Raw genomic sequence first — 12457 nt, 5'->3', positions numbered from 1 at the left:
CCCAGAAGAGAGGAACAGGGGAGCCTTATTATTCTGAGAGAAAATGGAATACAGAGCTCTCTGGAACAATTCAAGGCAGATTCCCTCTAAATAGAAGTTTGCTCAGAAAAAAAATGTTTAATAAGCTTCCACCAAAGCTCTCTATTATTTCAGAATAATTCTTACTAAGAAGGCATCCGTGACAGAATAGGACTAATGCAGATGAGATGATGAGTGGACATTCAAATGCCTTAAAGTTGTGCTATTCATAGACTTTCCTCATTTCCCATTTTATAACAATAAAAGTGATCATTTATTGAGCACGTACTGTAAGCCAGGCAAATATTGTCACTACAAACACAGCTGACTGTCAAATGCCAACACCGATTTTTGCAAAGATAGAGGATGTGCATGTTTACCTCTCAATGTTGTGTAGTGCATATTAGGTGATGCATATATTCTGCTACATATCTAACACCTTTCATGATTTTCACAATCATGCAAAGAAGCTACATATTAATTATCCCCTCATATTACAGTTAAAGAAAAATAGAATATTTCCTTATGTTACCAAATAAACTCCCCCCAACCGGCGCTGCTCTGCAGGTGACCTGGTCCACCCTACCTTAATGTCTAAATATAAGGTGAAGAACCCCTCCTCCCGCAATTACCTCTCAGAAACTAAGAAATCCCCTTACATTAGAGTCCTTCCAAAGCCTCTTATTACAGGGCTCTCTCATAATTACCTTCTTTGAACAAAAAGTGCCATTTGCAAAAGACATATCCTTCTGAATTGGCTGCAATCAGTGCTAGTTTTGGTTCCCTTTGGAGATCCAACTGACAGAATTGTTTAAAATGGAAGAGACAAAGAAATTTAAAAACAGATTTTGTAATTATTTGTATGGTATGACCCTTCCAGCCCTTTAATGATCACTTTAAATAGAAATACAGTCAGTGGTTAAGTTGTAGCAATCACAAAAACCTATATTCCTTTTTTTGCTCTCTGAATTCAGGGACTGAATAGCTTTGGATAAGGAAGGATACTCATATATGTATACAAGACATATATGAATGTACAGAAAAACCAGCTGTCCCATGCTATCTAGTGACAACCTGCTTGCTAGTTGCACACTAATGTCCCTCTCTATTCTCTTTTTCCATAGCAAGTACTCATTTGACTATGATGTCCTGGCTGTAACTGGAAATGACATGGGCCATGGAGTTCAAGGCTACAGTGAGTTATGATCACACCACTGAACTCCAGCCTGGGGGACAGAGCAAGACACTGTCCCTCCAAAATAATAAATAAATAAAACACCTAAAAATCTCATTAGGAAAATTAGAGGATTTTATATATATATATATATATATATATATATATATATATATATATGTGTGTGTGTGTGTGTGTGTATATATATAGTCTCCCTACACTTTTCTGTATTTCCACCACCTCCATCCTAGGCTAAGCCATCCAAATTTAGTGTCCTGCTTCCAGTTTCACCTCAATCGAAGCCCAACAGAGTCATCAGAGGGATCCCAAACATGTAAATCAAATCATTTCTCCCTTCTTAAAACCGTCCAATGTCTTCACATTACTCTAAGGATATAGACTTCAGCTGCTACCACTCTTCTCCCTTCCTAACTCACCGCTCTGCCCACCACCTGCCACCCCATCCCCAACCCTCCCTAAGCATGGAACAATAAGGTTAAAGTCTCAGCTCAAATGTCACCACCCTAAACACTCCCCTGACCATCCCCCATCATTCTCCAGTTACCTTGTTTTACTTGTCACCATCTGAACTTATCTTGCTTGTGTGCAAGTATCAGCCATCTCCCCACGTTAAAGGTAGGCATCTTGTTTTTTCACTCCTCTATCCTTAATGCCTGGAACAATGGTGTCAGCATAGAGCAAACACTTAATAAATATTCACCAAATGAATGAATGAAAGCTAGTAAATGTACAGCCAGGAGTGAATCTATGTTTAACGGAAATCTCTTCTTGATTACGTGGTGAAATGAGGGTTCCCTTTCCTTCAGACTCCTTCAGAGCGATCACCTTCTTGCAGTGCTACAAACATGCCAGTCCGTGTATGTTGGAATACAAGCCTATTGCAGCTGTGTTGCTGAAGCATTACCCCACTTGACCGCAGTCGGCATTCATACAGCTTACTTGGCTGCTCTCAGATATAGGCTTAGGTGGTGGAAGAAATTAACCCATCGAATTGCCCAAGTGAACATACTATGCTGTTCAACAAGTAACTTTCTGTAAATAATCCTACAGTTCACCAAAATGCCATGCAACAGATTGTACCAGCAGACAGTGAAGTCCAGGTATTTATTCCTCTGGCTCCTTTTCTGCTGGTGGCTGTGTTCCTCTGCCAGAGTCCATAGTTCCTTCACAGGTGGCCTTGAAGTTCTCTCTCTAGGTTGGTAACTCTACCCTCCTCTTGCTCCTTCAGGATGCAGGAATGGCCCCAAGCTGTTGCCAGCACTCAGTATTTCACCATAGTTTGTCAGATCCCCTTAATCATGCACATACCTTTGCAGGCAGTCTCTTCAATAAATGCTCCTCAATTAGGGAGGTGGGGAAAGCCCAACCTAAAGCATATACCTGCATGATTCACAATGCTTGGTTTAGAAGTCTGTGTGTAAAAGAAGTTTCCAGGTTTGTTTCTGTTATGCTGACAGTTGACAAATATGTTGAATGGTAGGTATCTGGTCTGCTGGAACTTCCGCTACTTTTGAGAGACCTATAACGCTTCCTTCTCAACACATTAGAGTACTGAGTAAGCATTTGGCAGGCCCCCAAATCAGTGGCTAAGAACACTGTGCATGCAATAAATCCCAGTAGACCCAGGATTTGGATGGCAGTTACCTTTGGAAAGAAGAGGATTATAATTCACTAATTCTTAGGGAAAAACCATTAAAGGGCCATTTGGCACCATTACATCATTTGGGTGCATCATCGAAAACACAGATGGGAGAAAGGCATGAGAGAAAACATGTAACCCTGCCATAAAGATAAACACGTAAGTCCACTTATCACAGTTAAGCTTTATTTTACTGGTTTGGTCCCTGCTGGGGAGATGTGATAAACTATAAAACGGCCTGCCATAAAGCATGATCTGCTGTATCCTAGGGGAACGTTCTTTCTCTCAGGGTGAAAGAAAGTTTTAGAGATCTATTTCAGCATAAACACAAAAGCTCTTGCTTAAGCTGACAAACTCCAGTGATTTTCGTTTAAGAAAATATTCATGATATGCAGGGTAGCACATAAAACATTTTGACATGTGAAGAAAGGACTAGCTCATGATTAAGTAGAAAAACACTGAAGACCTTAATTTTTTTTATATTCATATCTTTATGGTTTATTTTACTGATTTGTATCCAAATGGCCTTGTATGTTCACCTTTCTGTACTTCATTGCAGTTACATTGAGGCTCACTGATTTTGTTACTGGCAACTGTCAACATAATGTACATATGGACTGTATCAGCTAATTTATAAAAATTAGTAGGAATTTTTAGGGCTCTACACACATTTTTAAAAATTGTGTTTTATATCAACACATCTTTCTTAATTTTAACACTCTCCTAGTGCAATTGAAATTACTCCTTTGAAGGTGGACTTTACTACTGTGGCAGCGGTTAAGAGTTAGGAGCAAGGCTACCCTGTTTAAAATCCATTTACAAGCTGTGTGACCTTGGATGAGTTACTTAACCTCGTTGTGCCCCAGTTTTCTTATCTGTAAAATGAAGGATAATGATATCCCTTTCTTGCCCCGATATTAGGATGAAATGAGTTAAGTGCTTGGAATTTTGCTTGGGACAGACAGTGCTCAATAACCATTCATTTAAAAAAACTAATCAAATTTCAGAGTGTTATTCAAGCCCACAATTACACCTAATATATCCTTCCAAATATTTTCATAAGGCTCATAGTATTTGAAATAGCTTACAGCCTGTATTTGAGGGTGGGGTTTGCTGCTAGAAGACCTTAGCTTACAACTTGTGAGCTATTAGAAAAATAATGCCTTGCCAAAGTATGCAGAATGTCTTCATATAACCCAAATCTTCCCTTTTAGCATTAAATTTTTAATTTTTTGCCACTTTACGGAGACACTATTAAAATGCTTGACACATTTTTCTGCCTTCATATGCATTGTGTTTTGCCAGCTCCGCCATCACATTGATTCAATCTGCTTTTACATCAATTACTGCACTAAGTGCTACAAGTAATAAAAGCCTTCGATGGCCTAAAACACTTAAAAGGCCACCCAGGCCGAGTGTGGTGGCTCACGCCTGTAATCCCAGCACTTTCGGAGGCCAAGGCGGGCGGATCACCTGAGGTCTGGAGTTTGAGACCAGCCTGACCGGCATGGTGAAACCCCGTCTCTACTAAAAATACAAAAATTAGCCTGCCGTGGTGGCAGGCACCTGTAACCCCAGCTACTCAGGAGGCTGAAGTGGGATAATTGCTTTGAACGTGGGAGACAGAGGTTGCAGCGAGCTGAGACTGCACCACTGCACTCCAGCCTGAATGACAGAGCAAGACTCTGTTAAAAAAAAAGGAAGGAAGGAAGGAAGGAAGGAAGGAAGGAAGGAAGGAAGGAAGGAAGGAAGGAAGGAAGGAAGGAAGGAAGGAAGGACCGACCCAGCTTTTTAGTGGTCTCTGTCTGCTCACTTATATTTTCCCATCTCTGTTCATTGTCAGCCATCAGCTGTAAATTCATACTCCTGCCTGTCCTCCTAGAGCAAGTATTCCTCTCCTTTTATGCGAACTGGGATAACATAACCTGCTAGATTTTTGTTTCAAGTACACACAAATTGTACGTGAGAGTTTTAGGAGTTTTCCTGTGCATAAAGTGCACAGAATGTAGGGCATCTATTTTAAGATTACAAGTGACCATCAGTAACATTTAGTGAGGAATTACTTTCTGCCAGGTCCAACACAGAGCACTTGATATTCACTAATTTCATCTATTTAATATTTTCGATAACCCATTATACAGATGCAGAACACAGAGGCTCAAGAAGACAGCAAGTAGCCAAAGATCACACAGCTACAAAATAGTGGTATAAAGATTTGAACCTAGTATGCTGGACTCTAGAGTCTGGTGGTTAGAAAGTCCTCCTCCACCTGCACCCAATAACACAAATGTACTTTTTTTTTTTTTTTTTTTTTTTTCCTCAAGATAGGACAAGTTGGGTAATCTGGGGAGAGGCTGTGTAAATCTATGCTCTCAACTCCCCTCTAGGTTGTTTCAAGTTATTGCAAGAATGGCCTACTCTAGGTAAGTTGTCTAGCTGTGTTTTATTTCACAGAACTAACTTTGAAGTGAAAGTGATGCTCATGATAAGAACAGAAACATTTTTCGGCTTCACTGTGTGTGCATGAGCCTCTATTAAGGGAATCAGTGTTGATTAATCACTAACCTCATTGGTGCCTTTTGAGTTTTCCAGGAAATGCTTCTGAATGTGGGAAATAAGGTTTTTTAAAGTAACCAATCCTCTGCTATTGTTGTAAGGCTATTAGAGTTCAGCTTAGCTAGGTCTCCAATTTCAGTAGCAGGGGTAGTGTCTGATGACAAGGGGATGCTAACTTAGTTTGAATGCTAAGGAGATACAGTGACATCTTTCACATGCAGATTTTAACATTTCAGTTTCTAAATGTGGATTGTTTTAAATTTTAGTGACTCTAACCATTTGCTCTTTGCCAATCTCCTTAATCGCCACCAGTGCTTTTCTCCTTTCACATTTTCTACTTATTTGTTTAAATTATGTAATGGTTTTCCCACCTCTCTAATTAACCTTGTGGACAAAAAGATTTAGTACTTCCCTTTGTAAAACAATGACATTAGATCTTTTTCTTCCTTGCTTTAAGATATTCCCCAAGTAGGAAGTCAAGCCTTAAATGAGGCCCAGCACTGCCATTTAATATTCTAAGGAAGTAATCCAATTAGGTAGGTCTTTCATTTCTGGGTAAAAAGAGTTTCATCAGGAAACTGACTGCAAACTAAATATGGGAGGAGCACCCAGGAGAAGGAACACCCCAGATTCCTAAAAAGTTTACCAGTTGTAAAGCCTTCATTCCTCTTCTTTTAATCTGTACCACAGTCCAAACTTATCATACAGTATTCTGCCTTAAGTTACAAGCTCTCTAAAAGCAGGGATGCTGTGGAGGATGTTCTTTGTCACAACTTCCCCACGCTCCTCCCACACAAAACATAATCTCTTGCACAAAGTATAAACTGTACTTCTCATTTAAGTATTTATCGGACAGCGTTAATACTTTATGACAGACACAATATTAGGCTCTGCAGATTCAGCCTTGCGTGTTTTGCAGAGTTGTAGACAAAAGAGAAACATGAAAACACAAAGCCACCATCCAACTGGACTGTAGGACTGTTTTTCTTTTGCTCCTTGGTGGCAATTTTTAATTAAATCTGCATAGGCATTAAGTGATAGAAGCCAAAATGACAGAAGGCTCACTGCCTCCAAGAAGTTTCCAGAACCAGTTCCTGCCTGGAAACAGGAAGGGCTTTCCTGCTGCGCATGCTGCCGGGCCCTGTTGGCAAGGTACAGGCTTGCTCGGCTCACCTTTCCAAGCCCTTCCCCGATGTCCTGTGACATATTTCCCTTCTTCTTCTGCATCATACAGTCAGGGAACATTATTATCTCTTTATCTTAATGACCAAAGGGGCATTTTAATAACTCCTTCCTGAGGTGAACAGCAGTGTTCCAGAATCTAGAGCAAGAGACCTAAAATTAAATGGGCTTAGGTTACTTAATGTTAAAGAGTCCCTGAGCCTCTGTATAAGAGCCACTAATTGCTTGCTATTTTAATAAATTGGTATTGTTATTAATGAGTTGACTTATTTCTTAAAAAGTAGAGCATGCATCAAGAGTTGAAGATCCGTTTTGGCTGAGAGGAGATGGTCGCTTGGGGCTATGGAGGAGGCAGGACATTTTAACCTGAGAGCAGTATCCTCTTGTGTTTTAACAGATTATGTCTCTGGATTCTATAAATTTCAGAGTCATCAAGGGGCCTCGCTTCCAGGATTTCCTCTCTTCATATTTATGAGACTGACAGTTTTTCTGCTAAAAGTTCAGAGAACTATAGGTCATGGTGCAGATTTTTGTCAAAGAACTTACTGTGCAGAATTGGGTCACACTCAAAAAAGTTGTAGCAACCTTTTCAGTGATGACATTAGAAATTTTAAGCGACTAAAAAAATAAGCTTTAAGGACCCCTTTACCTTGGTTAAATACGAATAAATAAAAAGATCACCAGCTAAAAACTGCTCGGGTGATATTTATGCCTCTGAGCAATTATATTAGAAGCAGTTGACAAAGTTGACAAAAGTGGTTGTTTGAGGCTTTGGCTTTGGGGAAGGGTCATTGAACTAGGATTCATAAATGCTAACAAATGAGATCCATGAACCCCCTGATACGGTATGTGATATTTTGTGCATATGGACACTCTTCTGGAGTATGGGTGCATAGTTTTAATGATTCTCAACGATCCATGAATCAAAACAGCATTAAGAAAAATCCTTTTATCCTTCCTTTATTCCCTGTAATTTTTATTTTTATTTTTATTTTTTTTGAGACAGAGTCTCTCTGTTGCCCAGGCTGGAGTGCAGTGACATGATCTCGGCTCACTGCAACCTCCGCCTCCATGGTTCAAGCGATTCTCCTGCCTCAGCCTCCTGAGTAGCTGGGATTACAGGTGCGCACCACCATGCCTGGCTAATTTTTGTATTTTTAGTAGAGATGGGGTTTCACCACGTTGGCCAAGCTGGTCTTGAACTCCTGACCTCGTGATCTACCCGCCTTGGCCTCCCAAAGTACTGGGATTATAGGCGTGAGCCACCATGCCCGGCCTATTCCCTTTAATTTCTTCATGAAGATGGAGAGTCATAATACTTCTCATCAAGATGAGTGGCTGATCTTTAGCAAATGAGTATTTTCTACAGGATTAGGGAAATGTTCAGTGTGAGTTCTGTATATATACACAGAGTTTTAAGTATTTTGTTAACATATAATTATTAGGATTATTGAAACAAGGAAGGGCCATGATAATATTAACTCTCATATAGACGTAGTTTGTTCTTACTGTGCCATACTTGTCTACTGTTTTACTGTTTCCTTGTATTGCCATCACCATAAAATGTTTTGGGAATGAGGTGGTGGGGGTAGGATGAGGATAACAAAAATAAAATCATTACAGGTTATGTTCAAACCCTACAATAGCTTCATGATGAAACATACTTTTTTTTTTTTTCAATCTATGAAGCTGACATTCTTTCCTACATCATTTTATCTTTTGAATCCCATAGCCTACCTTTGCTGTTGAGGTGGACAAATGTTGACTGAGTCCCTAATGTGCACTAGAGCCTGTGTTCTGGGAATGCAAAAGATGACGGGAGGGCCGGGCACAGAGGCTCATGCCTGTAATCCCAGCACTTTGGGAGGCTGAGGCGGGCAGATCATTTGAGGTCAGGAGTTTGAGACCAGTCTGACCAAAATGGGGAAACCCCATCTCTACTAAAAAAAAAAACAAACAAATTAGTCAGGCATGGTGGTGCTTGCCTGTAGTCCCAGCTACTTGGGAGGCTGAGACAGGAGAATCCGTTGAACCTGGGAGGTGGAGGTTGCCGTGAGCCGAGATCGTGCCAATGCACTCGTCTGGGCAACAGAGTGAGACTCTGTCTCAAAAAATAAAATAAAATAAAATAAAAACGTATGAAGTACTGATGCACACTACATGGGTGAACATTGTAAACATTATTCTAAGGGAAAGAAGCCATGTACAAAAGCCCACATATCGTATAATTCCATTTGTTTGAGATGTTGACAATCGGCAAATAGAGGCGGAGAGTAGGTTAGTGCGTTTCAGGGACTGGGGAAAGGGGGAACAGAGTGCTGATGGACTTGGGGTTTCTTTTTGGGAGTGATACAAACTTTTTAGAATTAGTAAATGGTGATATTTGCACAACAGTTTGAATAGACTAAAAACTATTGAATTGTACACTTTATAGGGTGAGTTATGGTATATGAATCATATCTCAATTTTTCAAAAAGGCAGTTGGGCTAAGGGAGACAGTCCTGGCCCTTGGGTACACAAGGTAATTGTTTTATTTATTGGCTAAAATTTCACGACATTCTTTAACTCACTGTCTCTTTCTTAAATATCAAGGGTACTCAACACCCTTTGTATCATCCCCATCTTTCTCATTTATAGGCTGTCTTTCCTTCTTCATTGTGTAGCATTCCTTTTCTTTTACAGGTTATTCCAAAGTGGGAGACTATTAACGAATTCATTACAACTAATGCTTATCAGGCACCACTAGGAAACAGAGGATTTCTTTTTCACAGTTTAAGTTTTCCTTGGTGACAAAAAGACCTAATATTTGGTTGACAAAAGCAAGATGAAGAATAATTCATTATGATGTATTGCGTACATCAACGACTCAGGAAGAACAGAAGCAGAAAGAGATGCTAGCATCCTATGGAAGAGGACACAGGGCCAGGCCTTGGCCTCATCAAAATAAACCATCTGTAGCTCCTTGCACAATAACGTCAGCACCAAAAAAAAACAACAACAACAAAAAAAACAACTTAGAAGACAAATGTAAGAAACGAGGACTCATGCAAGCCAGTAATCTGTCTTTTCAGCTTGTAAATACGAATAGCATAACTGTGACAGTTAAAGAGAATAATGCAATATAGAGGATACCTCCCAATGACGATGAACACATCCTTTTACTTTAAAGTTATCATTTCAGCTTCTCTAAAACTATCTTTGTTTATCTACTGCATGTATATTTCTGAGATACAAAGTATTCATTTACATAGTGCAGACTCTAAGAATTGACCTTTTCTGATGCTGCTGGCATTTCATTCACTGCAGTAATGACCTCCATTTCATCTTATAGCTTCTAATATTTTGTAATTATTGAACATTTATGTGTGTATATACATATCACATTCATATTTAAATCTCTAAAAGAAAAGACTATAACTAAGTTAGCAAGTATGCCCAGCTCTACATATTTGCATCAAGATAATGCCCAGCTCTACAGAGATTTGCATCGAGATAACCTGTTCTCTTCACAGTTTGTGGTCACTTATGATAGTACTAACTAATTGCTTAGTATAATTGAATCCAGAATTGCTCATATAGTTTCAATGTTTGTTAAAACACCTAGCTTATATTTCTTCAACTTTTGTTTCTTTTCATAAAAAAACTCTTTATAATGAATACACATGTCACTGTAGGTCACTATAGTTACTCAGTTATTAAAAACCATTTCAGACAATAGTCCACTTTCTACCCTGCCTCCTTTCAAAATGATGCTTTGGATGCGGGGTGCAGTATTAGTGATCCCCAACTCGATATACAGTTGTCTAGTTTCAAACGTGAAACTTCTCCCATCACATTGTTCTAATGAAAGCATGGCGAGTAAGTTCACTGACCTGGTTTCACAAGGCCTGACTTTGATTCCTTCTTATATCGAGAGGACTGAATGCTTCCTTCACCAACCATCCCAATCGTGCATTTCTTTCTGGTGAAGTCTTCATCACTTCCAGGGCAAAAGCCAATGGGGCTGTTTCCAGCATCTGAGGGTGTCTTCACAGGAGACACTGACTGGCTGCTAGGACAGCCTGTGTCATCTAGAAGACAGGAATCAATAGGTGTTAATTGATGAGGAGGAAATCAATGATGACGATGAGAAGCCATGCGGTGCGCCACACACACACACACACACACGTGCTCTCGCACACATCCACTCTGCTTATGAAGCCCAGGTTAACTGCTGTGGGGACTCTCCTTTCCTGACGCTCCTTCATTTCTCCATATTTTCATGCAAAACTTTTTTTTTTTTTTTTCCAGACAGTCTCGCTGTGTCACCGAGGCTGAAGTGCAGTGGTGCGATCTCAGTTCACTGCAACCTCCGCATCCCAGGTTCAAGCAATTCTTGTGCCTCAGCCTCCTAAGTAGCTGGGATTACAGACGTATGCCACCAGGCCCGTGTATTTTTTTGTGTATATTTTAGTACAGACAGCATTTCACCATGTTGGCCGGGCAGGTCTCAAACTCCTGGCCTCAAGCGTTCCACCTGCTTTGGCCTCCCAAAGTGCTGGGATTACAAGCATGAGCCACCACGCCTGCCCCCTTGTAAGCTTTTTGACACAAATATTTCTGTAACACTCATTTTGTCAAGCATAAAGTCACATCTGTTTCAACACTTTATATAGTGTGTTTTTGGGTCATATGTGTCCATAGATTTTTGGAAGTGTTTAGCAATAAGAAGTTCACCAGAACAACTAGGATCTTTAGGGTGAACTCTTCAGAGTTTATGTCTGGAAGGTAAAGTTACTTGAATATTATTGACCACATCCAGTTTTGGATCACTTGACCCATCAGTTGGTTAACAGAATTTGAAAGATAAGTCATCTGACTTCAGGGTTCAAAGAAGCAGAGAGAAGTGATCCTGTTTTATCATATACACACAACCAAAAATACATAAATCAGATATATTGCTGTCTGGAGTAAACTGGTAAGATGAAAATGATATTCAGATTAGAAACATTCCTTTAACTTTCAAGTAACAGATTATTACCAGGGTGATTATATTAAGTTAATATGCACGATAGGAAGTGACCTGTGTAGATGCTTATTACTGAAACAGGAAAGTCATACTGCTGACTCCTAGAAATGCTTTCCATATTTATTAAAGTACTTATGATGGTTGGTTAATTCATTTGTGTTTTAATGAGCAGAACTGAATTGGACCTCAAAGTCAAATCAATATTACTTAAAAGATCATCTACTCAAACTGATCAATTAGTGGTAAATTTACATTACTAAATAATCTTTATTATATGAAGATGTTTTGACGCCAGAGTTACTTTAGTAACTCATTAGACAAAACAACAAATAAAGACATTTAGTACTAATAACTTTTCAGACATCTTGTGAATATTAAGGGAGCTAAAATAACATGCCATCTACCAATGGCTATCTTAAAACTCTACAGCTTGAATAAAGATAGAAACAGAATTAGGCTTGAATAAAACATGGTGATTGCTAGAATCCATCTAAAGAAAGAATTACCATTACTTCATTTTTTGGACTTTATTTCATTTTTCAATTACAAAATATCCCAATTCCTGGAACAGAGTGAACTTGGCACTAATAAAATGACTTATTTCTCTCGATAATAGTGTTTTGACTTTTCGGTGTATTAGCAGATGCAGGACCTCTGTGGTCTGTTTCCGGAAGTGAATGGTTTTTAGTGTGCTGCTCATGCCTGCAGTCTTTGGGCTCTTTTAAACATGCTGCATTCTTCCTGAACTGAAGAAACTCTGGCCCTGAATGACAGGGTGATGAGAACCCTTCCTGGTGGCTGTTGCTCGGTTCTTTCATCATTCACTGCCCTTGCCTTTCCCTTACACTCACACACCCCA

The 12457-nt window shown here is 39.5% G+C and overlaps 1 protein-coding gene across 9 annotated transcripts in view; it reads right to left on the bottom strand.

Annotated features, from left to right (window-relative positions):
* LOC105475969 (syntabulin) overlaps positions 1-12457 on the bottom strand; it is a 116721-nt gene that overhangs the window by 34137 nt on the left and 70127 nt on the right. For all 9 annotated transcript variants that reach the window (XM_011731502.2, XM_011731499.2, XM_011731506.2 and 6 more), the window contains one exon: positions 10463-10660. In XM_011731502.2, the coding sequence (XP_011729804.1) occupies positions 10463-10660 (198 nt within the window). The remainder of the gene's footprint in view (positions 1-10462; positions 10661-12457) is intronic.

Source organism: Macaca nemestrina, chromosome 8, assembly GCF_043159975.1.
Source record: "Macaca nemestrina isolate mMacNem1 chromosome 8, mMacNem.hap1, whole genome shotgun sequence".
NCBI classification, from domain to species: domain Eukaryota; kingdom Metazoa; phylum Chordata; class Mammalia; order Primates; family Cercopithecidae; genus Macaca; species Macaca nemestrina.
This window is presented reverse-complemented; position numbering and strand designations above follow the sequence as displayed.